Source organism: Rhinatrema bivittatum, chromosome 2, assembly GCF_901001135.1.
Source record: "Rhinatrema bivittatum chromosome 2, aRhiBiv1.1, whole genome shotgun sequence".
Classification (NCBI taxonomy): domain Eukaryota; kingdom Metazoa; phylum Chordata; class Amphibia; order Gymnophiona; family Rhinatrematidae; genus Rhinatrema; species Rhinatrema bivittatum.
Genome location: NC_042616.1, coordinates 334,707,172 through 334,731,925, shown reverse-complemented (window position 1 = coordinate 334,731,925; position 24,754 = coordinate 334,707,172). Strand labels below are relative to the sequence as shown.

The window sequence follows — 24,754 nt, the reverse complement described above, 5'->3', positions numbered from 1 at the left end:
CGACTTATCTTCAGCCTTCGACACGGTGAACCATGATTTCCTCTTAGATCGTCTATCAGAGATTGGTATAAAAAACACAGCACTCAAATGGTTCTCATCTTTCCTCCAAAATAGATTTTACAAAGTCAAAATTAATAGTAAAGAATCACCTCCTTTCAGATCCACCATGGGAGTCCCACAAGGTTCATCTTTATCTCCTACATTATTTAACATTTATCTTCTCCCCCTATGTCAGCTCCTTTCCAATCTTAATCTTACACATTTTATTTATGCAGATGACGTCCAAATCCTTATCCCAATCAAATATTCATTACAAAACACCTTACAATTCTGGAATTCCTGTCTACTTTCCATCAACAATCTCCTAACAAAGCTTAATTTGATACTTAACTCCAATAAGACAGAATTTCTGCTCATCACTCCAGATGGCAACCATTCCTCACTCAACACACACTCCTTTTCTCCTCCAGCCTTCTCCACCCAGGTCAGAAATCTTGGGGTCACCATGGACAATCTGCTGAACTACAAAACTTTCATCAATAACATCATAAAGGATTGCTTTTTTAAACTTCAATTATTAAAGAGACTAAGACCCCTATTATATTTCCATGACTTCAGATATGTTCTACAAACAATAATATTCTCGAAAATAGATTATTGTAACTCTTTACTGCTTGGTCTACCCGCTAACACTTTGAAACCTCTACAATTATTACAAAATGCCACTGCGAGGATTCTAACCAAATCCAACAAAAGGGAACATATTACACCCATCTTAAAGAACCTTCACTGGCTCCCCATCAATCAGAGAATCTTCTATAAAACCATAACAATAATCCACAAAATCATCAAAAACTCTTCTCCAATTGAACTCACCATCCCTTTACAACTTCACACCTCTTCCCGTCCAACGAGGCTAGCCCAGAGAGGCACGCTTAAGGCCCATCCGCTCAAAACTTCTCTTAGTAAAAGAGCTCTTTCCACCGCTGGACCTAAACTCTGGAACTCTCTCCCTCCTGACCTGAGATTGGAACAATCGACTCCCACCTTTAAAAAGAGACTCAAGACTTGGTTGTTTAATCAAGCATTCTCCTAATCCCAACAACTATTCTGATCTTTTCAATATTCGACCTCAGGCCCAACTCATTCAATTCCGAACATATATTCTCCTAAATTATTTTGTTGTTAAATTGTACTCTCCTTACTCCGTTGAAGTTATTTATTGTTCTCATTAAGTTATTTTATTTTATTTTTCCAAGTTAAATCTTCCCTGTTCTCTGTAAGACATTATTCTACATTCTGTCAATTTTATTGTTACAATGTAAACCGAATTGATTAGTAACTTTGTTGCTAGAACTTCGGTATATAAAACTGTTAAATAAATAAATAAATAAATGGTCTAGGTATATGGGAGTAGAGTTAGATGATGTTGATTTGCTTGAATGTTTTACTTCCCTTCACAAACTGACTCCTCATGTATATCTTAAGGAGACACAGTTTCAAATATTACATAGAACTTTCCTTGTTAAATTTAGAGGAAATAAATATCACTTATCTGACACAAATACTTGTACTAAATGCCAACAGGTGCCAGGTTATTATATGCACTTGTTTAGATGGTGTCCAAACTGAAGACCTTATTGGCTAGAGGTTCAGGATAGACTACAACTTGTGTTGAGACAACATATTGAGTTTACAGATTGACTTCTTATTTGGAGCCTAGTCTATACCTTTGTTAATGTATGAGAAAAGCGGTTTTTGTATCTTTCTTTGGTGCTAGCTAGAAAGCTATTCTGAAATTTTGGGTGGAGTTTTTTTCTGCCTGCTGTCTCTTTGTGAGAACAACTGATGGTAAATTATTTTAATAATTATTTTCTGAAAAATGGAAAGTCTATTATAAAGCAGGGCACCTTGCACTTGTGGCATGGTTTTTGTAGTACTTTGCCCATGGAAACTAAATCTTCTATTCTATCCTTTGTGGCACTACATGCTTGACGTGCAGGAGGAATATGGGATGAATGACGATGTGAAAGTGGGTGAATGTCAGACACTGCCTGATATGGCCTTATATTTGATTGGAATGGTTATGAGTGAGTTATTCTGGATTAGGTTGGGGTTCTATTGTGAAAAATGCTCGAGCCTATTGTTTCTAAAACTTTTGTTGCATTTTATTATTATTGTTTTTATCATACCTGACTGTTTCTTTGGTATATAAACCTGTAATTACTAAGTCTCTTGAATAAAGAAAATATTTAAAAAAAGATATATACCTAGTCTCTGTCCCATACCAGAACACAGACAGACTCACACCAAATACAGAATAAAGTGACCATAAAGTATAAATAGCAACATGTATTTAAAAACTGAACTGGAAATCGTAACAAGTCAGACTCTGGGGTACATTTTAAAAAACAGGGCATGCGCGTGTACTTTTGTTTGTGCACCAGGCGCAAAGAAAAGTACACTGGATTTTATAAGATATGCGCGTAGCCACACGTATCTTAGAAAATCCGGGGTCGGCGCGCGCTGCCCGTTCCCTCCGAGGCCGCTCCAAAATCGGAGCGGCCTCGGAGGGAACTTTCCTTCCATCCCCCCACACCCTTCCCCTCCCTTCCCCTACCTAACCCACCCCCCCCGGCCCTATCTAAACCCCCCCTTACCGTTATTGTAAAAGTTATGCCTGCCTCTGGCAGGTGTAACTCGCGCGCGCCAGCGGGCTGCTGGCGCACCATCTCCCGACCCAGGGGCTGTTCTGGAGGCCTCGGCCACGCCCCCAGAATGCCCTCGGGCTGGCACCACGCCCCCCGGAACGCCCAGAACGTCGCGCCGCCCACCCGACACGCCCCCCCCCCCCCCCCCCCAGTGAAGCCCCAGGACTTACGCGCGTCCTGGGGCTTGCGTGCGCCGCCGAGCCTATGCAAAATAGGCTCGGCATGCGCAGGGGCATTTTAAAAGGGTTACACGCGTACCTTATGTGCGTAACCCTTTTAAAATCTACCCCTCTGTGTTCAGTGCAACAATGTAAAAACATAAAACTTAAAAAAATAAAATCAAGAAATATAAATCATCAATAATAATAAAATGATACTAATAAAAATATTAATATTTCAAAACAGCTGATAAATAGAATAACATTCAATAATTAACTCATATAACAATTTTCCAAACTAACAAGGACAAAAAAAAAAAAATCCCCTGCTGTCCAGGTGCCCTGAGATTGTCGTCGATTAGTAGGAGAAGAAGAGGGGCAATGTTGCTCACAAACTTTCTTCTCTCTCTCTCTCTCATATACACACATGCTGAATTACACACACACACACACACACATGCTCTCTTGAATATTCAATCTCACACACAGACTCTCTCTCTCTTTCTCTCTGTTACACACAAGCTCAATTACACACACATATATCCTCATATGCTTTACCACAAAGTTCAATGACCATTTTAATAGCCACCCTCTGGACTGACTCCATCCTGCTTATATCCTTTTGAAGATGTGCTTTCCCAAAATATACACATATTCCAAATGAGGTTTCACCAGGAACTTATGCAGGGGCAATATCACTCTTTTTTCTGTTGACCATTCCTCTTCCTATGCACCCAAATATATTTCCAGCTTTTGCTGTTAGTCATCAAATAATGATCACCCCAAGACCCCACTCATATTTCATGCATTGAAGAATGTATCTTCTCCCTTGTTTTTTGAAGCCCAAATAAGCACCTTGAATACCGTGTGCGATCCTGGTCACTGCATCTCAAAAAGGATATAGCTGCACTGGAGAAAGTGCAGAGTAGGGTGACCAAAATGATAAGGGGCATGGAACGGCCCTAAGAGGAAAGGCTAAAGAAGTTAGATCTGTTCAGTTTGGAGAAGAGATGACTGAGGTGGGATATGATAGAGGTCTACAAAATCATGAAAGGACTTGAACAAATTAATGTTAATTGGTTATTTACTCTCTCAGATATTAGAAGGACCAGGGGGCAGTCCATGAAGTTAGCAAGTAGCTCATTTAAAACAAATCGAAGAAATTTTTTTTTCACTCAGCACATAATTAAGCTCTGGAATTCTTTGCCAGAGGATGTGTTTACAGCAGTTAGTATAACTGGGTTTAAAAAAAGTTTAGATATGTTCCTAGAGGAAAAATCCATAAACTGCTATTATGGTAATTAATAAGCAATAGTAGCTTGTAATTTATCTAATGTTTGGGTACTTGCCAGGTTCTTATGGCCTGGATTGGCCACTGTTGGAAACAGGATGCTGGGCTTGATGGACCCTTGGTCTGACCCAGTATGGCATGGTCTTATGTTCTTATGTAATACGTGACTCCACATTTTTTAGGTTTAAATCTTAACTGCCAGACTCTAGACCATTCTTCAAGCTTCACTCGATCCCTCCTCATGTTTTTCACACCTTCCTGGCTATCTACTCTATTGCAGATTTTGGCAAAAAGACAAATCTTTCCCGATAGTCTTTTCATAATATCACTTATGAAAATATTGAAAAGAACCAGTCCAAGGACCAATCCAGAAGCTCATCACTAGTACCACTGCTTTTCTCAGAGTAAACTCCATTTATTACTTCCTTTTATCACTTCCCACTCAACCAGGTTTTAACCCATTTACTTACCGTATTTTTCGCTTCATAAGATGCACCTAGGATTCAGAGGGGGAAAACTAAAAAAAAAAAAAAAAAAAAAAAAAAGAAAATTAAAAAAAAACAAATTGGTTATTTGTTCCCGGGTGTCTGTGCGTCTTATGGAGCAAATTAGGGGTGTGCATACAATTGTTTTTGTCCCCATTTTGTTTTCAGGTCTGGGGAGGGCCATTTAGGTCCACTCCCCGGATCAGAAAACCTTTATCATTCTCTTTGTCTGGACAAAAAAAACTAAAAACCCCACCCCAACCCTTTAAATTTAATTAACTATAACCCCCCACCCTCCTGACCCCCCAAAAATTTGCCAAAAGTCTCCTGGTGGTCCAGCGGGGGTTCGGGAGCGATCTCCTGCTCTTGGGCCGTTGGCTGCCAGTATTCATGGCACCGGTAGCCCCTGTGACATAATAAGGGCAAAGGGCCACCGGCACCATTTTGAATACCGGCAGCCAACAGACCAAGAGCAGGAGATTGCTCCTGGACCCCCGCTGGACCACCAGGGGACTTTTGGCAAGTCTTGGGGGGGGGGGGGCGGGGGTGTCAGGAGGGTGGGGGATTGTAATTAATTATTTTTTTTATATATATTCGCTCCATAAGACGCACAGACATTTCCCCCCCCCCCCCACTTTTGGGGTAAAAAAAGTGCATCTTATGGAACGGAAAATACGGTACTTTAAGGCCCCCACAAAAGGCACTCAGTTTTTTTTTATAAATCACTTATCGAACCATGGCAAAGGCCTTACTGGAATCCAAATACACTACATTTAATGCTTTCCTCTGATCCAACTATCTGATCACCCAATCAAAGAAATTGATCAAATTTGCCTGAGATATTTAGGATTGACTCTATCACCCTGTCCCAAATTCATTATCATTTGTTTATCTAACCTTTTTTATTTTTAGAAATGATATTTTAGTCTGTACTCAGTACATTGCTTAATATGAAGAAGACACCACCTATCTGTGTTATATTTTAAGCTGCTAGCCACTGTTTTTCATGACATAAAGTCCCTTTCATGTTATTCTTCTCCACCCAGAGTTCACTTTCCTGCAGCCTCCTGTGAAAATCAGTTTCTAATTCCTCTCTGTATGAGAAATAATCACAAATGAAGTACTTAAAAATGAAGAGTCCATATCCCCTCCTAGGAACCAGACATGTTTTCAAACGCTGCTCTTAATTTCTTTTCAGTTGTTATGCTTAACATTTCTTTTATTTGCCCAGCAGTTTTCTGCTGTATTTGCAGGCCTCTAGAGTTTCTTCTATTATAGAAACATAGACATGACCGCAGAAAAGGACCAAATGTTCCATCCAGTCTGCCCAGCAAGCTTATGGTGGTATCTGCCGCACCATGCAATTCACCCCCATACTTATCAGCTTCCCAGACCATCAAGCCAGGGGCCTTCTTGGTTGCTGTTTGAGTCCAATTCCTCTTCACTTCTTGCCCCTTTACTTAAGCCTATGTCCCTCCCTCCAGCCTGGTCGTTGCAGTGAATGTCCTAGGCTGAGAGACACAGACTGCAGTGCCCTTGGACTTCTATAGATTTTATAGGTTCCAATAGGTGTCACTACAGGACAACAGCCAGGGCTCCCTCCCTGCCTGCCTGCTGAGAATTGAGGATCATGCTGCCACAAAATCCTCAGTTTCAGATGACCCGACGATCAACAGCCAAGTCTGGAATTTAAGCCAGACCTGTCACATTGCAGGACATAGCACAGCCACAGAGACTTTAGGGCAACCCATACTGCAGTTTACAGTGCTGTGAGTTAAAACCCATAAAATGCATAAGAGCATTGTGACCTAACAATACAGTGCTCAGTCAGGCCCTTTTTTTTGCATTTAAAATCATAACCAAAGATGTGTGAAAGAAAAACCTTATTTCTTTTTTTGTTAATAGTTTCAAATATACCACGGTACCAGAATGACTTTAGGAACTGTAATTGGTATTTTTGTTTTTGTGAATAGGAAGATGTATTTTATTCCAATGACTTGTTTTTTTCTCAGCACTTAAAAGAAATGTGCTACTGTATAATAATGGCAGATAAATGTGTTCTTTTGCTTTATATGTTAAAATGCTGCAGAACTGTAGGAGAGCACCAAATGGCTGTCTTATGGGAGCAGTAATACCTATGGGGCCAATAAATAAAGATGTGCTAATGCTCACAAAAGCATTAATGTGTTTCAGTGCCAGAGTTATTGATCACTTGTGGTTAACACATTAACAATGCTGTCAATGTGTTTAAACTAGCTTCAGATAGTTTAATGCAAAAACCTATGCTGCAAAGGTAATACGATGCAAAATTATGAAAAGCTATGCAAAATAGCTCATCTGCTGAAGCAGTGAAAAAGTAGACGTTTACATAAACAAAATGCATCGCAGAAGCATTAATGCAAAATAAAAATCAACTACATCTCAGAAAGGTGTAGTCAAGGTTTTGCATTACCATTGGCATCATATTTTACTGTTTGCAGCAATACGTGTTTAATTTGCCTTTCATTACCATCATCTTTTAATATACTCTGTATTTATGCACATTAACAGCTAACATTAATGTGTTTTAGTATAGGGGCATAGCCAGAATGGAATTTTTTAGGGCTCCAAAGTTAACATGAAAGGCTTCTGTGCTAGGCCCCCCATTCCTTACCTCATCCTCTGTGGGTCTTCATGGCAGTATCTAGAAAACCTTTCAGTTTCTGGCAACACTCTGTACTGTCTCTTTTCACTCCTCCATGCCCTGGCTACTTTGTGCATGTGTTAATCTGTCTGCTATACAGCAAGTATGTAAACAGACTTCCAACCATGCCAGGTATTCCTGGAGTTTTAAGGTATTGAGAGGAGGGGGGATAATTACCTGCCAAAAGTAAACAGAAAGAGTTTGATGGCCTCAAACCTTTACAGGACTAGTGTTATTTCCCTATACAAGGGATCATAGACCAGCAGTGATTACAGTGCCTCCAGACCAGGCCCTCTAACTGCTGCAGCTTTAAGGGGTGATGACTCAGGTGGAACATGATCCTGCTGCTAAGAGAGGAGGCCTGAGCCACGTGTGAGGGGGCACAAGGCCCCGCCCCCCCTTCCACAGCAACACCTCTGCATTAGTACATTGGCCCCTAAGTTCCTCACAATCAGGCCGATACAATAGCCTGCTCTTGGACGCGCGTTTTCCCTTACCCCTTTTTCAGTAAGGGGAGGAAAACGTGCGTCCAACCCGCAGCACCTAATAGCGCCCTCAACCTGCAAATGCATGTTGATGGCCCTATTAGGTATGTGCGCGGGATACAGAAAGTAAAATGTGCAGCCAAGCCGCACATTTTACTTTCAGAAATTAGCGCCAACCCAAAGGCCGGTGCTAATTTCTTCCGACGCCGGGAAAGTGCACAGAAAAGCAGTAAAAACTGCTTTTCTGTGCACCCTCTGACTTAATATCATAGCGATATTAAGTCGGAGGTCCCAAAAAGTAAAACAAGTAAAAAATAAATAAATAAATAAATTTGAATTCGGCCCGCGGCTGTCGGGCCGAAAACTGGACGCTCAATTTTGCCGGTGTCCGGTTTCCGAGCCCGTGGCTGTCAGCGGGCTCGAGAACCGACGCCGGCAAAATTGAGTGTCGGCTGTCAAACCCTCTGACAGCCGCTGCTCCTGTCAAAAAGGAGGCGCTAGGGACGCGCTAGTGTCCCTAGCGCCTCCTTTTCCCCGTTTTTACCGCATCACCTAATTTAAATACAGAATCGCGCGCGCCAGGAGAGCGGGCGTTCATCTGCTCTCCCGCGGACTTTACTGAATCGGCCCGAATATCAGCTTGACTGGCTCAGAGCCAGTGTTGCTCAAACAATCCTCAGCAGACCCCAAACCCCCAGCCTGTCAGATTTTTCAGGCTGTCCCTAGTGAATATGCATGAGATATATCTGTGTACATTAGAGGCAGTACATGCAAGCATCTCATGCGTATTCATTGGGGATATCTTGAAAACATGACTGGCTTGGGAGGATGGAGGCTAAAGACTGGTTTTGAGCACCAGCCAGTCACATTCAAATTAATTCTGGTTGGCTATTGCTAAGCTTTTTGGTTGATCGAGATTGGCGTTTTCACAATGTACCAAGCAAGTGTAGAAGGAGATAGAGCAGCTAACATTTAAAAAGGAGACAGACTGATATTAAACTAGAAAATGGTGGAAAGCAAACAGTTGCTCAGCAGCACATGGTTCAGAGGGAGGTATCTTTGAAGGATATTAACAAAACAGAGGAATTAGAGCATTGCGAATGAGAGGTTCCAATAAAAACAAAAGTAGCCCATATGACTTTAAGAAAAGAACGGATTGAATGAAAAGACGGTAACTTTCAAACAGGCACGCCGGGTGCACATGTGCGCGCGTTCATTGGCCCGCACTCATGGACTTGGCTATTTTATAATTTGTGGGCGAATGTGTGTGTATGTTATGAAATAGCCTGGCCGCACGCACATGTGTGCCAAACTTTAAGTGGGCACATGCAAGTTTACACAAATGCTGCTTTTACTGTATCAATCGGGACATTTTTAAAAGGGGGAGCCTGCTGACGCCATTTATTTTTTCCAGTTCACCCAGTTAAGAGAGAGTTCCTCCAAACCCCCCTAGTTTAACAGCCTTCACTCCCCCCAGTTATCCCTGACCCTTAAAAACCACACAGATCTGCCTATCTATCTATTTTTATAACTTACATGGCATCCATAACAGAAGTAAAGTTACGTGGCAGGGGGCCATGGTGCACGCCAGATTGCATAAGTATTTATGCACACATCTCAGGGTAACCCCCTGAAATGCCAGTGTCCTGCCCAGACCATGCCCTAGCCCCGCCTGATGTGTACATTCTAGTAGATACACATATATTGTAGCGCTTGGAGGTTGGCCCTTGTCCTGGATCAGTGAGGAACGGCTCCCTGGTCAGGCCCAGGGAGCACCTGCCCCCAGGGGGTGGAGCACAGGAGGAGACAGAGGCTAGGAGGAACTTCACCACTGGAAGCCCGCAGTACCCCGGGTGGAGCACTCCCGGGCCACTTGGACTTAGGTGGGCCTCGCAGGGTCTCCCGGAGAGGAAGTAGAGAGGTGTGCCCACCAGTAGCAAGGGAGCGCAGTCGGTCACTAGACTGTAGGCCTGGAGAATCTGAGAAGGCCAATACAGCGTAGGCGATGACAAGGCAAGGGACAGAGCCAGAATCAAGGAGGCGTGGTCAATGGCAGCCAGGGTCAGGTTCCGATGATCAGGCCGAGGGAAGTCAATCAAAGCAGGAGTCAGATACCAGGAATCAGTCCGAGAGTAGTCAATGAAGCAGGGGTCAGGTTCTAGAGGTCAGATGAGGTCACAAAGGCAGGCAAAGGTCAGAATCCAGGCAGCGATCAGAATGGTCAATGAAGCAGGCAGAGGTTAGTACCAGAGAATCGGTCCGAGGGTCCTACCTGGGAAGACAGGGATAGACAGACGATGGAACAGAAGGACGCTGGAACAACGCTGCAACAAGGCTGGAACAGGACTGTGAACGCGGAGGCAAACTTGTACACATACAGAGCTGACCCGATTGCCAAGGCAAGGAAGTGCAGACAGTAACTTCCTGATGTAGTATGTTCAATCAGGGCGCGCCGTGGAGCTAGGACCCACCCCTGGCCCTACAAGAGACCGGGTGGTCCGTGCACACGCGTGTAGGGGCATGGCCAATGCCACCGAGGACGCCAAACTCCGGCGTGAGGCCTGGTGCGCAGTGGAAGGCCCAGCAACCACCGCCGCAGGACACCGAGGCCTGGAAGAGCTTGCAGTTGCCGCTGGGGAGGCCGACCCATGACCTGCAGAGGAGCTAGCGAGGTGAGCAGGCCCATGTGCGGGCCGAGCGCGGATGGGGCTCGTAACATATATCTTGGCAGCATTTACGACTGCTCAGCACATGTGAGCCTGACATATCCATGCATCTCCTAGCTAATGTGCATGTTGGGCTTTTAAAATTCACCTTAAAGATTCCAAATTATTCCTGTCAGCTGCTAGGAAAGCTGTACATACAAATAAAAACATACCTTGAAATGTCTGTATGCAAATACCAGAAGTCAAAAAAATAAGATGGAAGAATTAGGATGTATCATGCTGAATGAAGAGATAGACATAATTGGTATCTCAGAGACCTAGTAGAAGGAGATTAACCAATGGGCCAGCATAATATCAGAATACAGATTATATTGGAATGATAGGATACATCAAATGTGTATGGGAGGAGGGGAGATGTCATCTATGTTAAGGATGGTATAGAGTCAGAGGATAAAAATCCTGCAGGAGACTAAATATACTGCGGAATCTATATGGATAGAAATTCCATGCGTGATAGGAACTGGTATAGTGGAGGGAGTATACTAACGTTGACCTGGCCAGAATGAACTGCTGGACGATAAAATGCTAACAGAAATTAGAGAAGCTAATGAATTTGGCAGCACAGTAATATTGATTGGGTAAAAGTTACAACAGGACATTCTAGGGAGGTAAAGTTTCTAGATGAAATAAATAACTGTTTCATGGAGCAACTAATCCAGAAACTGATGAGAGAGAGCTCTTTTAGACCTAATTCTTAATGGAATGCAGGATTTGGATTTGGTATGAGAGGTAATGGTCGTGGGGCTGCTTGGCAACAGTGATTATAATGCAATCAAATTGGACTTAAGAAATGAAGGGAGGACATTTAGTAAAACTACTGCTCTAGCATTTAATTTTCAAACTAGGGTCTTTGATAAAATGAAGAACATAAAAAAAACCCTAAAAGGTACACCTGCAAAGGTTAAGAGTTTACATCAAGCATGTACATTGTTTTAAAATACCATCATGGAAGTCCAGACTGTTGTACTCCTGCTCGTGGGGCCAGCCACGAGCAGGCGCTTACTTTTGCGGCCCGAACTGCCGCCATCGCTGTCTCCCGGTAGGCCAGGAGGCCTGCTCTTCGGCGGCTAGAGCCGTCCTCTACCCTCCTCGTGCAGCTGGGAAGCCGCCTCCCTCGTTGGGGCCTGCGCTGAGGCCTGCTTCCTATTCCTGCTCCTCTCAGCGGCAGGTCGTCGCTGTCCAGCGTCCTGCCTCCTTGCACTTTCTCTTCCTTAGGTATGGGCCCGTGCCTCTTCCCTGGTCTTATAGGGCCTGCATGGGATTGGGCCCACTGCCCCACCTGTGGACTCCTCCCTGGGCGTTTTCCTGCAGAGCCCTACAAAAGAGCTCAGACTGCATTCACTCCTCGCCTTGGCAAGGAGCCAGTCCTACTGGGAGCTTCTCCTGCTTTGGACTTCTCTGCATCCTGCTCCTGCCCGACATCTTCGTTCCTGATATCTACTGGACGTCCTTGTCTTGACCTGATGTTCCAGGTCCTGAGTAGCTTGTGTCTCCAGAGGTTCCTTGTTTTTAAAGTCCGAGTTCCGGGTTCCAAGTTCCGTGTTTTATTTATTTATATTTTATTTATTTATTTATTTAAGGTTTTTATATACCGGCAATCATGAGCACATATCTTGCTGGTTTACATGAAACGGGAGTGCATTAAATACATCAACTAGAACTGTGGTGATCGAAGGAGCAGTTACAAATAACAAGGGTAGCAGAACTTGGATAAGAAGGAAGAGATAGGAAAGAATAAACGGTTGAACGGTATACAAATAAATTAAATGCTATGTAAAAATGGCATGATTAATGGCTGAATATTTGAAGTCCTTGGTTTGTATCTATGACGTGATATTAGATTGTGTCTGGGAAAGCTTGCTTGAATAACCAAGTCTTAAGTCCTTTCCTAAAAGTTAAGAGGCAGGGTTCCAGTCTGAGATCTGTGGGAATGGAATTCCACAGAGAAGGGCCAGCAGTGGAGGTGGCACGATCTCTTAGAGTGATGTGTTTGGTCATTTTCGCAGGGGGAACTTTGAGGGCGCCTCGGTAGACATTTCTGGTAGGTCTTGTCGAGTTGTATACTTGGAGGGGGATTTGTAGATCGAGGGAGATGCGTTGATGAATAGTTTTGAAGATGACACAAATGGCTTTGTACATGATACGGAAGTGGACGGGTAGCCAATGTAACTCTTTCAGAATGGGGGATATGTGGTCTCTCTTTCTTGCGCCTGTTAGTAATCGAGCTGCTGAATTTTGAACCATCTGTAGTGGTTTGGAGTAGGAAGAGGGCAGACCTAGCAATAGGGAATTGCAGTAGTCTAATTTTGCAAAAATGACTGCTTGGATGATCGTTCTGAAGTCTTGGGCATGGAAAAGAGGTCTTATCCTCTTCAGAACCTGGAGTTTATAGAAGCAGTCTTTGGTTGTTTTGTTGATATGGGCCTTGAAGTTTAGCCGGTTGTCTATTATCACTCCTAAGTCTCGAACTTGTGTGGTAGGTAGGTTGGTGGGAAGAGTAGTGTTGGAGATGTTGGTTTCCGGAGAAATGAGAAGGATTTCTGTCTTAGAAGAGTTTAAGATGAGGTGTAGGTTGTTTAGTAGTTGTTTGATTTTCAGGTGGCATGATTCCCAGTAGTCAAGAGTTTCAGAATATGTATCTTTGATGGGGATGATGATTTGGATATCGTCTGCATAAAGGAAGTACTTTAGATTGAGGTTGGTGAGGTTGATGATGATTGAGGTTGGTGCATAAAGGAAGTACTTTAGATTGAGGTTGGTGAGAAGTTGGCAGAGAGGAAGAAGATAGATATTAAATAGGGTCGGAGATAATGAAGAACCTTGAGGGACTCCTATGACAAAGTCAAATCTAGAGGATTCCTTGTTTTGGATTTTAACTTTGTAACCTCTGTTATTGAGAAACGTTTTGAACCAGGATAGGACGGTGCCGCTGATTCCTATGGACGAGAGTTGGTTTAGGAGGATGGCGTGGTTGACCGTGTCGAACGCTGCTGAGAGGTCTAACAAGATCAATAGGAATGAGTTTCCTTTGTCAAGGCCCATTAAGATATAATCTGTCAACGAGGAGAGGAGGGATTCTGTGCCTCGATTTTTTCTGAAGCCGTGTTGTGGGGTGAAGAGAAGATTGTTGTCTTCGATGAAATCTGAGAGTTGAGAGTTCTCTAGTTTTTCCATGATCTTGGCGATGAATGGGAGGTTAGCTATGGGGCGGAAGTTGTTGGGTTCCTTCGGGTCAAGGTTAGGTTTCTTTAAGAGCGGTGAGATTGAGGCCATTTTGAGGTCATCAGGGCAGATTCCTTGGGCTAGAGAGCAGTTGATGATATTTGTCAAAGATGTGGCTATTGTGTCTGGAATAGATAGAAGTAATTTGGAGGGGATGTGGTCTGCAGGATGAGATGAAGGTTTCATTTTTCTCAGGATGGCTTGTATCTCAGTGGAGGCTACAGGTTCAAAGGTGTTTAAGCTGGCATTTTTGTGTGCAGGTTGTTGATATGTCTGGAGGGCTGCTGTGTCGGGAGGCAGTTGTGTTAGGAGATTGGAAATTTTATTTAGGAAAAACTGAGCGAGTTCTTCGGCTTTGGACTGAGCCATATTGCCGGGGATTTCTCGCGGTATGGTTTGAGTGAGGCTGGAGACATAGGCGAAGAGGGCTTTAGCGTCAAAGACCAGGTTGTGAATCTTGGATGCGTAAAAATCTTTTTTTGATTTTGAGGTGAGGGATTTGTACTGGTAAAGTGTGGATTTGTATGATGAGATGGTGGTGTCGCAAGGGGTTTTACGCCAGGTCGCTTCTTTTTTTCTTAAAGTTTGTTTAAGTTTTCTGAGTTCATTGGTGAACCAAGGTTGTCTGTTGGCTGCATTGGTGTTGGCTGCATTGGTGCATTGTCTGTTGGCTGCATTGGTTTTATCTCTGAGTCTGTTCCTGTTCGACTCCGGAGGATCTAAGGGGTTACCCGTTCCTGACCTGTGTGTGTGTCCAGAGCTTGCCCCGCTCCCCTCGTGGTCCGTGCCCAGCCGTCCGGCTGTGTAGGGTGCATAGGGGACAGTGTGTCTGACTTCAGTGCTGGAAAAACGTAATAGAAACTATTGTAAAGAACAAAATCACAGAATATATAGAAAAACATGGTTTAATGGGACACAGCCAACATAAATTTACCCAAGGGAAGGCTTGTCTCACTAATTTGTACATTTTTGAAGAGGTTAATAAATGTGTAGAAAATGATGAGCCAGTGGATGTAGTGAGGCCAATATTAATGTTGTCCTTTTAGTGGACAAGTTATCCGGCTTAAGTTAGCAAAATAACTTCTCCTGGATATTCAGTGGAAGAAATGTTCCACTGAATATTCCCGATTAAAGTTATCCGACTAACCATAGCCTAAGTTAGCTGGATAACTTTAGATTTAACCGGCTATATTTAAAAGAATATAACCAGTAAGTTTCGTTCCTGTTTAAAAACAAAAAACAAAACCTCCCATCGCAGGCCTACAGGCCCTAATATGTCCCCTCCTCCCTCCCACCCAAGTTGTAAAGGCCCTACAGGGCCAAACCTGATGCCTCTTGCCCATTCCTTTATTTGCAGTAGTTTCCCTGGATCACGGTAGCTTCCTACCTCGATCTGGGCCCGGTGCTGCTTCTGGCACTTCTACCCATTGCTAGGCTACTGCAATGTAAGCGTACGCTTCCATCATAGTAGCCCAGCCATGGCAAAAGTACCGGGATCTGCTGCCACGATACAGGATAACTAGTACAAATAAAGGTATGGGGCGGGGGTACATAGAAGGGAAAGGGTTGGCATGAGTATTGGTGGGGGTGGGGGGGGGGACTGGAGACAGTGAAATGTGCTTAAAAAAATAAAAGGGGAAGCAGGAGAAAGTGGTGGTGGGGGGGGGGGGGGGACTCTTGTCCCTAATAATTTCTTTTTAAACAGTGAAATGGGTCGTTTTAAGGAGAGGGTGGAAAGTTCAGCCCTGTTGGGCCTTTGCAACTCAGGTGGAAGGGAGGCGGGGAACAAGTTAGGGCCGGTAGGCCCACAATATGAGTTGTTTTTTTTGAAACGGGAACATAACTGGCTATATTCTTTTGAATATAGCCAGTTAAGTCTAAAGTTATTCCGCCAGTCAAGGCTGAACAACTTTAGACCTGCTCTGCAGGAAGTCTAAAGTTATTTGCTAAAGGCCTGATTCATCAAGGTCTTTTCTCATAGACACAGAATGGGAGGAAAACTTTAGTGAATTTGCAGTTAAATTATCCAGATAACTCAACCCATCCTCGGAATGCCCCTAGAATGCCCCTTTTTTATCCAGCTAAATTATAAGCGGATAACTACTTATTCAACTATAATTTAGCCGGATAAGAGGCTCAATATGCATGCCTATTGTACCATTTAGAGGGATAACATTTGAATTATCTGTCTAAATGGGCTTTTGAATATTGAACTTAGTGCATTTGGATTTTCAGAAGGGTTTGAAAAAGTCCCTCATGAGAAACTAAAACTAAAAAGAAAATAGGAGGCAATGTCCTGTTGTGGAATTTGAATTATTTAAAAGATAAGAAACAGAGAGTAGGACTAAATTGTCAGTTTTCTCAATGGAGAAAAGTAAATAGTGGCATGTCCCAGGGATCTGTACTAGGACCTGTGCTTTTTAAAATGTTTATAATTTATCTGGAAAAGGGAACAACAAGTGAGGTGATCAAATCTGCAGATGACAAAATTATTCCAGCATATTAAATCACAAGCAGATTGTGATACATTGCAGGAGGCCCTTGCAACACTGGGAGTCCGAGTATCCAAATGGCAGATGAAATTTAATGTGGACAAGTGCAAGGTGTTGCACATGGGGAAAAGCAAGCCGTAAGGTATTACATGATAATAGGTTCCTTATTAGGAGTTACTTCCCAGGAAAAGGATCTGGGCATCATGGCGACAGTACTTTGAAATCCTCAGCTCAGTATGTGTCAAAAAAGCAAACAGAATGTTAGGAATTATTAGGAAAGGAATGAAGAATAAAACAGGGATTATTATAATCCTCTGTATTGCTCCATGGTGATACCACACCATGGAGCCGATGTAATAAGCTACACAAAATCTGTCACGGTTTTTGCAAGGGTAATTACATGTGGTTTTCCATGCTAATCTTATGCACATATATAATAAGTTGCTTTAAGCACGGAAAAAATGCGCTCAATAACCTGCAGCGGGTTTTGTGCAAGTGTATGCAAATGACATGTAAAGGAGGTAATTATCTGTTCATAGGCTATGCAGGGAGTCACACTAGCAGGGAGATCGGTTAGTGTGGGCAAGTAGCTCATTTAAAACAAATCAAAGAAAATTCTTTTTCACTCAGCGCATAGTCAAACTCTGGAATTCCTTGCCAGAAGATATGGTTACAGCAGTTAGTGTAACTGGGTTTAAAAAAGGTTTGGATAAGTTCCTAGAGGATAGAATTCCAGAGTTTGACTATGCGCTGAGTGAAAAAGAATTTTCTTTGATTTGTTTTAAATGAGCTACTTGCTAACTTCATGGAGTGCCCTCTGGTCCTTCTATTATTTGAGAGAGTAAATAACCAATTTACTTTAACTTCTTCAAGTCCTTTCATGATTTTGTAGACTTCTATCATATCCCCCCCTCAGCCGTCTCTTCTCCAAACTGAACAGCCCTAATTTCTTTAGCCTTTCCTCATAAGGCAGCCGTTCCTAATTCGGAATGGTTCTGGAGAACCGAAAAATGATTTAATTTTTTCCAAAATTTTGGAAAAAATTCAAGTTTGAGTTAGTGTGCACTAAGCCGAAAATCGAGGCCCCCGGAAAAAAAAAACCCGAACCGTGGGAAAAACAAAATTCCCGTGGGGGGCCCCCGAAACGAAGTCCGACACGAAATTTTTATCCAAAGTACATCTCTAATATCCATAAACTGCTATGATGGTAATTAATGAGCAATAGTAGCTTGTTTGGGTACTTGCCAAGTACTTGTGATTTGGATTGGCCACTGTTGGAAACAGGATACTGGGCTTGATGGACCCTTGGTCTGACCCAGTATGGCATATCTTATGTTCTAACCTAATCTGTGCACCTATCTCTGACTTTTTGTGCACCCAACACTGATAAAATTTACCTTTAAGGTTTCTACTGCTGGTCCAAATTCCAAGGACTTCATTCTGTTTTTATAGCAATATTTTGTTATGCTTTGGCATTCTATTATGGTAATTTATTTATACTTTGCTGGCATTTAGTATGGTGTTAGCACAGGTATCTGCCGCTGCTGGTAGAGGAAGTGATGATATGGTAGCTCACTGAAAAAGCAGAATATTCAGGATTGTGTTTGTGTTTTACCTGCTGACAGAATGCTTGCAAAAATGTATTTTTCCTTTTTACTGCTGCATTAAATTCCCCATTTCTACTTTCCTTCCTTGCCTTTGTCGTAGTCAGTCATGACTACTGTTTTTTTCCTTTGTCTGACAATGTGTTCTGAGAGGCAGGTTTAGGGCCTGCACGGTTTCCTTCTGTCAGGAGGATTTTTAATTGTATTGGAATCCCCTTACTGGAGGTGAAGGCTATGAGGTCTGTCCTCCTTCCCTCTTTCTTTTATGTTAAGCTCCCCTCTCTTTCCTCACCTCCTTTCATTGGTTTTATTTCTAGTAACCCATCATTCTTCACTTCACTTTTTTCTTTTCCACTATACTCACATTTATCATGGTTTGCTTGTTTTTTGTTTTTTTTTTCAGGAAGAAATGGGCACTTCCTGTGAATTTCTGGAGTCGGACTTCTTGAAGTGCAGTGTGGGATTTCCTTTCATGAGATTCAAATCTACGGTAGAGTGCTGACGAAACTTTCACTTTCCAACAAATGGCTTAATGGCTTTGTGAACCGCCTGCAGGGAGGAAATCTAGGATGAGTCAAAGTTGGCCTGTGTTGATCACTGTCGTTTTTTAACCTGACTTATCACACACAGGGCTTGATTCACTAAAGCTTTTCTCAAATTCTGTGTCTTGAGAGGGGTGCCAGGGGTAGGGAACCATAGGGAATCAGACCCTGGGATCTTTTTGCCATAAGACAATGCCAAAACAGTACAGAACAATTGGCAGAAATGCTGTTCCCGTTGCATCATGCCTGCTGTATTAGCAAAGGAAAACCTGTTCTGAGCAGCTGCTGGGAAGTCATTATGTGCTGTTCACTGTTCTCCACCCTCTCCGGTTCTGTCGCTCTTCTTTGTATTGTTTTGTTTTTTGTCTACCTTGTGACTTTTTTCTTTTAGTGCTTTCCTTCTTACGTAGATTCCCACAGTGGCCTCTCCAAGTTGCAAAAATACACTAGGATAGAAATATATAGTACAGGAAAGATTTTTGGTATGTTCGCATCTGCTCTTTAACACAGAAGGCTCTGTTTTCAGATGATTTTCTCATAATCCTTGGGTTAGATTTACTGAACCACAATTTGGGCCTGATTTTCAAAAGCATTTACACTGTTAAAACTGGCTTTTGCACCTGCAAGTGCACTTTACACTTGTAAGTGGTCTTTTGAAAATTGCTAAAATATGAGCCATTGAATTGTCCATAGGATATTCACGTGTAAGTGCACTTTACATGCATAGATGGCTTTTGAAAGTTGCTACAATAGAATGTTACATGTACGCATGAAACTCCTTTGAAAATTCACCTGTAAGGGTATAATATGCGAAAACATCGTTTATTGTATATATAATGCTATCATGTGATATAACCATATCGCAGCGATATTGCACGATATTTAACCCAAAACTCTGCCCCCTTTTGAAATAAGCTGCTTTATATGCATTTGCATGCATACATTTTTCAAATAATTGAAAAGCATCTAATGCATAGTTAAAGCTATGCTAATAAAATAATGGGGCTTGTCAAAAATAAGGGAAGCCATGTTATTTTAATGAAAATTGAGTAGTAGATATTTTCCCGTGGGAGTTTCGGGATGCTAACACAAATCTCAATGCTCCTGCACTAATATTTAAAGGGCCATGTGGCTTGAAGACCCCCCCCCCCCTTTCCACCATAACACACCCATCCTGGGGGGGTCTGGTTTGACCCCTCCCACCATTCTCTCATCTCTAGAGGCAGCCAGCAAGGGCAAAAGTATAAAAGAAAGATTTTAAAGTTGTGCAGTGATACCTTACCCCCTTTGAAAAAAAAAAAACCCTCTCCAGTTCAAAGACTCCCCCTGGGTTCTCCCCCCAAGGCATCATACTTTCCCCACCCACCAGAACCCCCTTCACCCTTAGGATAAAAGAGCTCCCTGGTGTCATAGTGGGGCTCCCGGACACTCTCCCCATACCTTTGAAGAAATCCCTGGTGTCTAGTGGGGACTGGTTTGCCCCCTAGCTTTGGACTGGTCAATGGCATCTTTCAAAATGGTGCCGACCAGCCTTTGCCCCTATCATGTGTAGGGGCAAGGGCCAGTCAGCATCATTTTGAAAGATGGGAGAACCCGCAAGGGGGGGGGGGGTGTTTAAACCGGCGGGAGGCAGTATTTTCTTAAAAGGGGAAGGGGGATTTTACAGGGGAGATGGGCATCGCCACGCAATTTTACAGTCTTATTTTTGAAACTTTTTAAAGGCTGCATCATCTCAATAGAAGGGAAGAGTGGGTGAGAATCTATTCAGCCCTCAGGGGGAGATTTTTACACTTTATGGGGGGGGGGTGGTTATATTTGGGTTGCGTAGCCCTTTAATACGATGGCAGTCCCGGGTGAAACAGGCCACCATCATATGTATTTCCTCCATTTCACAGTAGTATTTTGTATCGTGGGTATTTTGGCTCAATAAAAATTTCCCAAGTTTTCTCATCCAAAACAGCTAACTTTCCTCCCAATCAGTCTTCAAAACAAAGATCTTTATGTTTGAAATCATTTATTGCATAGATAATTTCTTATTACTCACAATTGTTGCTTTCAAAGTATATGCTTCTGGCAGAGATCTTTGTAGCTGGAGATAGGCAGGAGAAGGGAGATGAAGTTTCTTGGGATGCAGGGTAAGAAGATGAGGGTTTGAAGCTGATTAGTCTTTTAGGATTAAAGCGGTAGGAGGAATGTAAAAAAGCTGTTCGTGTAACAGTTACAAGCACCTGTGTCTTCTACATGGCGTGGCTGAGACTGGCCCACAGTCTTGGAGAGTGATTACAGGAAAAGTCCCCACGGGCTGGGGCCAGGGACGAGATCCAATGGTGGCGAGCCTAGGACCCATGTGACACAGGGGGAGGCATGAAGAGCAGTCCCTTCAGCCAATAAGGTACCTGAGAGGACCCAAGTTAGATTGAGAAAGCATGCAGACCCTTTCCCAATGGGAGGAACAGAAGGGAGGGGACTTCTGTTAAAGGCAAACTCCCTTTAAAGGCAAGGCTCCCAGACTTTTGTCCTGGGTTACAGAAAGTGTCACGAGTTCTCAGGAGGGAGGGGCTGTAGTAAACACAGGTGGGCTGCAATGTATACAGACACAAACATGTACCCTTTTCTGGGGACAGAACAGTGGGTTTTCTGTACAATAAAAAATACCACTATATTTTACTAGAGGGGGCAAAATATTGTGAAAACGCTTCCATCATGATATTTCATCCCTCCCACATTAAAATATCATGGCTTGAAAAATGGCCCCTCTTGTTTGTAGCTCTGGAGTTCTGAGCATACTTTCCCATGTCTAAAATGGACAAGCGTGGTTTTAGTAGCACTCGACATTTAAAGGCAACAGATGACTTATTGGTTCAGAGTTTCGCTTTGCACCTCCCAGCCAGAAGAAGACAGCTGGTGCAAGGTCAACACATAAATAAATTATAAATGCACTAGAGGGTATGGAGATTGCAGGAGGTCCTCATAAATCAAAAATTGGTTTTAGATATTTAAACAGCAGAATTAGCAAGAATCAATGTCTAGAAGGAACTCAAAAAACAAATACCTTATTTTTGTCTAAAACCATTACTGTAATACCAGCCAAAGGGTAACTGATTGCTTTTCATTTATTACAGTATGATTTTAGTGTAATCTTTGATACCAGCCATCTATCCGGGGAGGAAGAGATTCTTGAATTTCTTGTCACTGCTCAAAGGTAAGGTATTAAGAGGTAATCAGTCTGTATTTGTATAGATCTCCTTTGGGCAGGGATTCTTGACTGATACTAGGTTAAGAAACAGGATATGCAATAGTAATATACAGTAGTAAATGATGGCACAAAAAGATTGAATTGGTCCATCCAGTCTGCCCAGTTGTGATTCTTCCATTTGAGGTAATAAGTATTAGGGATGTGCAGAGGGACGCCATATGTTGCATTTGTGATTCGGATTAGTCGGGGAGCAGATACGTTGCATTTGGCCGTATGACGCCCCGATGCGTTAATACGGCGATTTCTATTCGTGTGCCTGCTAAAATTCAAATTAACTACAACCCCCCACCCTCCTGACCCCCCCCAAGACTTACCAAAACTCCCTGGTGGTCCAGCGGGGGGTCCGGGAACCATCCCCTGAACTCACACCCTCGGTGCCGGTTTCATCATGGCGCCGATAGCCTTTGTCACAGGGGCTACCGGTGCCATTGGTCAGCCCCTGTCACATGGCCATCAGCGCCATCTTGTGCTCCTACCATGTGACAGGGGCTGACCAATGGCACCGGTAGCCCCTGTGACATAGTATGGGCAAAGGCTATCGGCGCCATTTTGAATAGTGGCATCGGACGTCCGGAGTGCAGGAGGTCGCTCCGAGACCCCCAGGGACTTTTGGCCAGCTTGGGGGGGCCTCCTGACCCCCACAAGACTTGCCAAATGTCCAGCGGGGGTCCGGGAGCGACCTCCTGGACGCCGGCCATCCGATGACACTATTCAAAATGGCGCCGATAGCCTTTGCCCATACTATGTCACAGGGGCTACCGGTGCCATTTGTCAGCCCCTGTCACATGGTAGGAGCACAAGATGGCGCCGATGGCCATGTGACAGGGGCTGACCAATAGCACCGGTAGCCCCTGTGACAAAGGCTATCGGCACCATGATGAAACCGGCACCGAGGGTGTGAGTTCAGGGGATAGTTCCCGGACCCCGTGCTGGACCACCAGGGAGTTTTGGTAAGTCTTGGGGGGGGTTCAGGAGGGTGGGGGGTTTGTTTAAATTTTTATTTAGGTGGCCGTATAATTCAGTGAAGATTCGTGTATTCGTGGGGAGTCGCGATACGTTTCGCTTCCCCACGAATACTACGAATAATGTAATATACGTTGCGGATCGCCAATACGGCGAAAACGAATGCACACCCCTAATAAGTATATAAACTACGTTACTCAAACCAAATACCAGCTTCCCTCCCCTACATTTCTTTTACCTGAATCTTTTATCACTACCCTCCATATTAGTCCCAAGCATGTGCAGAATCTGTTAAAATAGTGACCACCTCCTCTACCACTGGTAGACCATTTCAGGCCTCACCATCTTTCTTATTGATTCTTCAAGACCAGCACTAAATCCAGTACCTGTACCATGTCTTATCACCAAGGTTTCTAATAATCCACACAGTTATCAAAACCAGTGAAGTCATTGTCCAAAATGTCTGGTTTTCCCATTCTCATTAAAGTTTAGACTTTAACCATGGTCATTCCATGCAGATTATCCCAGTGCCTTCCTGGACGCATAAACTCTTAGAGTCATAATCGGTGTTCTAAGCAGGCTACCCCAATGCCTTTTTGGAAACCAATGCATTCATAGCACTACTGTTAGGGTCATAACTGCTGGTCTGTGCAAGTTACCTTTAGACTACTTCCATGGCTTGTCACACCATTGGTTCATGCTGCTGCTGTCCCTTCACTTTTTGCAAGTAAGGATCCTTTATGTCTATCCCATAACTCTTTGAAATCCTTTACTATGTTAGCTTCTGCCATCCATTCCAGGCTTCCTCCATTCTTTCCATGAAATAAACATTCCTGACATTGTTTCTGATTCTACCCCCTTGGAGCTTCATATCATGACTTCTTGTTCTACAGCTTTGTTTCTGCTGAGAAGGATTTACTTCTTGTGTATGATTAATACTTTACAGATATTTAAGTGTCTCTATTATAACCCCTCTGCCTCTCCTCTTCTGTAGGGTATCTATATTTAAGTCCTAAAACCTCATCTCATAGTCTATAACAGAGGTCCCCAAATTTATCAGGGAAAGAGCCATATTGACCATTTCAAACCATCGAGAGGGCCGGGGGGGGGGGGGAGGGGGTGCCCTCCCTTGGATTTTGCTGTCATTTGGGGGTGCGAGGTTGCTGAATTGAAATGCTGGGAGAGCAGGGTCATCATAAATGTCAGTAATATTTCTAGTTTTCTCTGAAGTTGGCAACTGTGCCACACACCTACGAATCAGGCTCCCTGCATCTACCCCATGGTGTAGATATTTATATATATGTTTGGGGGGGGGGGGTGCTCTCCCTCTGATCTCCTCCATTTTTTACCTCCTTTCCGATTTTTCCCATTTACTCTCACCCTATCCCCTTTTTCACTCCTTCTTACCTTCCCTCTTTCACCTCCCTCACTCCCTTCACTCTTTCTCCTCTCATTTACCCCTTCCTTCTCACCCATGTAATCCCTACAGTTATCTTTCACCTGCCTCCCTTCTCACTCCATCCCCTCCCTTCACTTACGTCCTCCTTTTCCTCTCACCCCTCCCTTCTTTTACTCCTCCATCCTCTTCCTTCCATTCATTCACTTTTAATATGCCAACTTTCCCTGATTCCTCCTTCCCTCCCTCCTTTTAGTTCACCCCCTCTTTCTTCTCACTTCCCTTCCCCTTCTCTCATCCCCCCAACCCACCTTCACTGTTGCTGGCTACATCTGATTTCCCTGCCAGCAATTGCTTCTAATAGCAGTGTTACAAGCAAGGTCTTGCCTCCCTGCTGGTGCCTGCTTCTAATGCAACAGCTCCAGTGTCATTGACAGGGCCTGGTCTCCCTTTGCCAACACTTGCTTCCAGTGCCAGGGCTCCTCACAAGCGCCTGCTTTCGTCATCGTGTGTGTCTTACTCCGGTTCTATTGGCGGTGCCTGGGAACCATCTCCAGCCTCTCTTGTCTTCTGGTTCAACTAATGGGGTCTAGTAAACCCCACCAGCTTTACTGCTGCTATTGTACCTTAGAACAAAATTTCAGCGGGCCGGATCTGGCCACACAAAGGAAAAGTTTGGCGGGCCAGAGAATTGAAATCCTAGTAAAAATTTGTAATCTATCATTAACATAGTTCTTGTT

General features: G+C 43.5%; 1 protein-coding gene across 1 annotated transcript in view; it reads left to right on the top strand.

Moving 5' to 3' along the window:
* ITGA9 (integrin subunit alpha 9) overlaps window positions 1–24,754 on the top strand; it is an 855,720-nt gene that overhangs the window by 587,224 nt on the left and 243,742 nt on the right. The window contains exons 19-20 of the mRNA XM_029589807.1: window positions 18,261–18,347; window positions 21,522–21,601. Coding sequence (XP_029445667.1) covers window positions 18,261–18,347; window positions 21,522–21,601 — 167 coding nt within the window. The remainder of the gene's footprint in view (window positions 1–18,260; window positions 18,348–21,521; window positions 21,602–24,754) is intronic.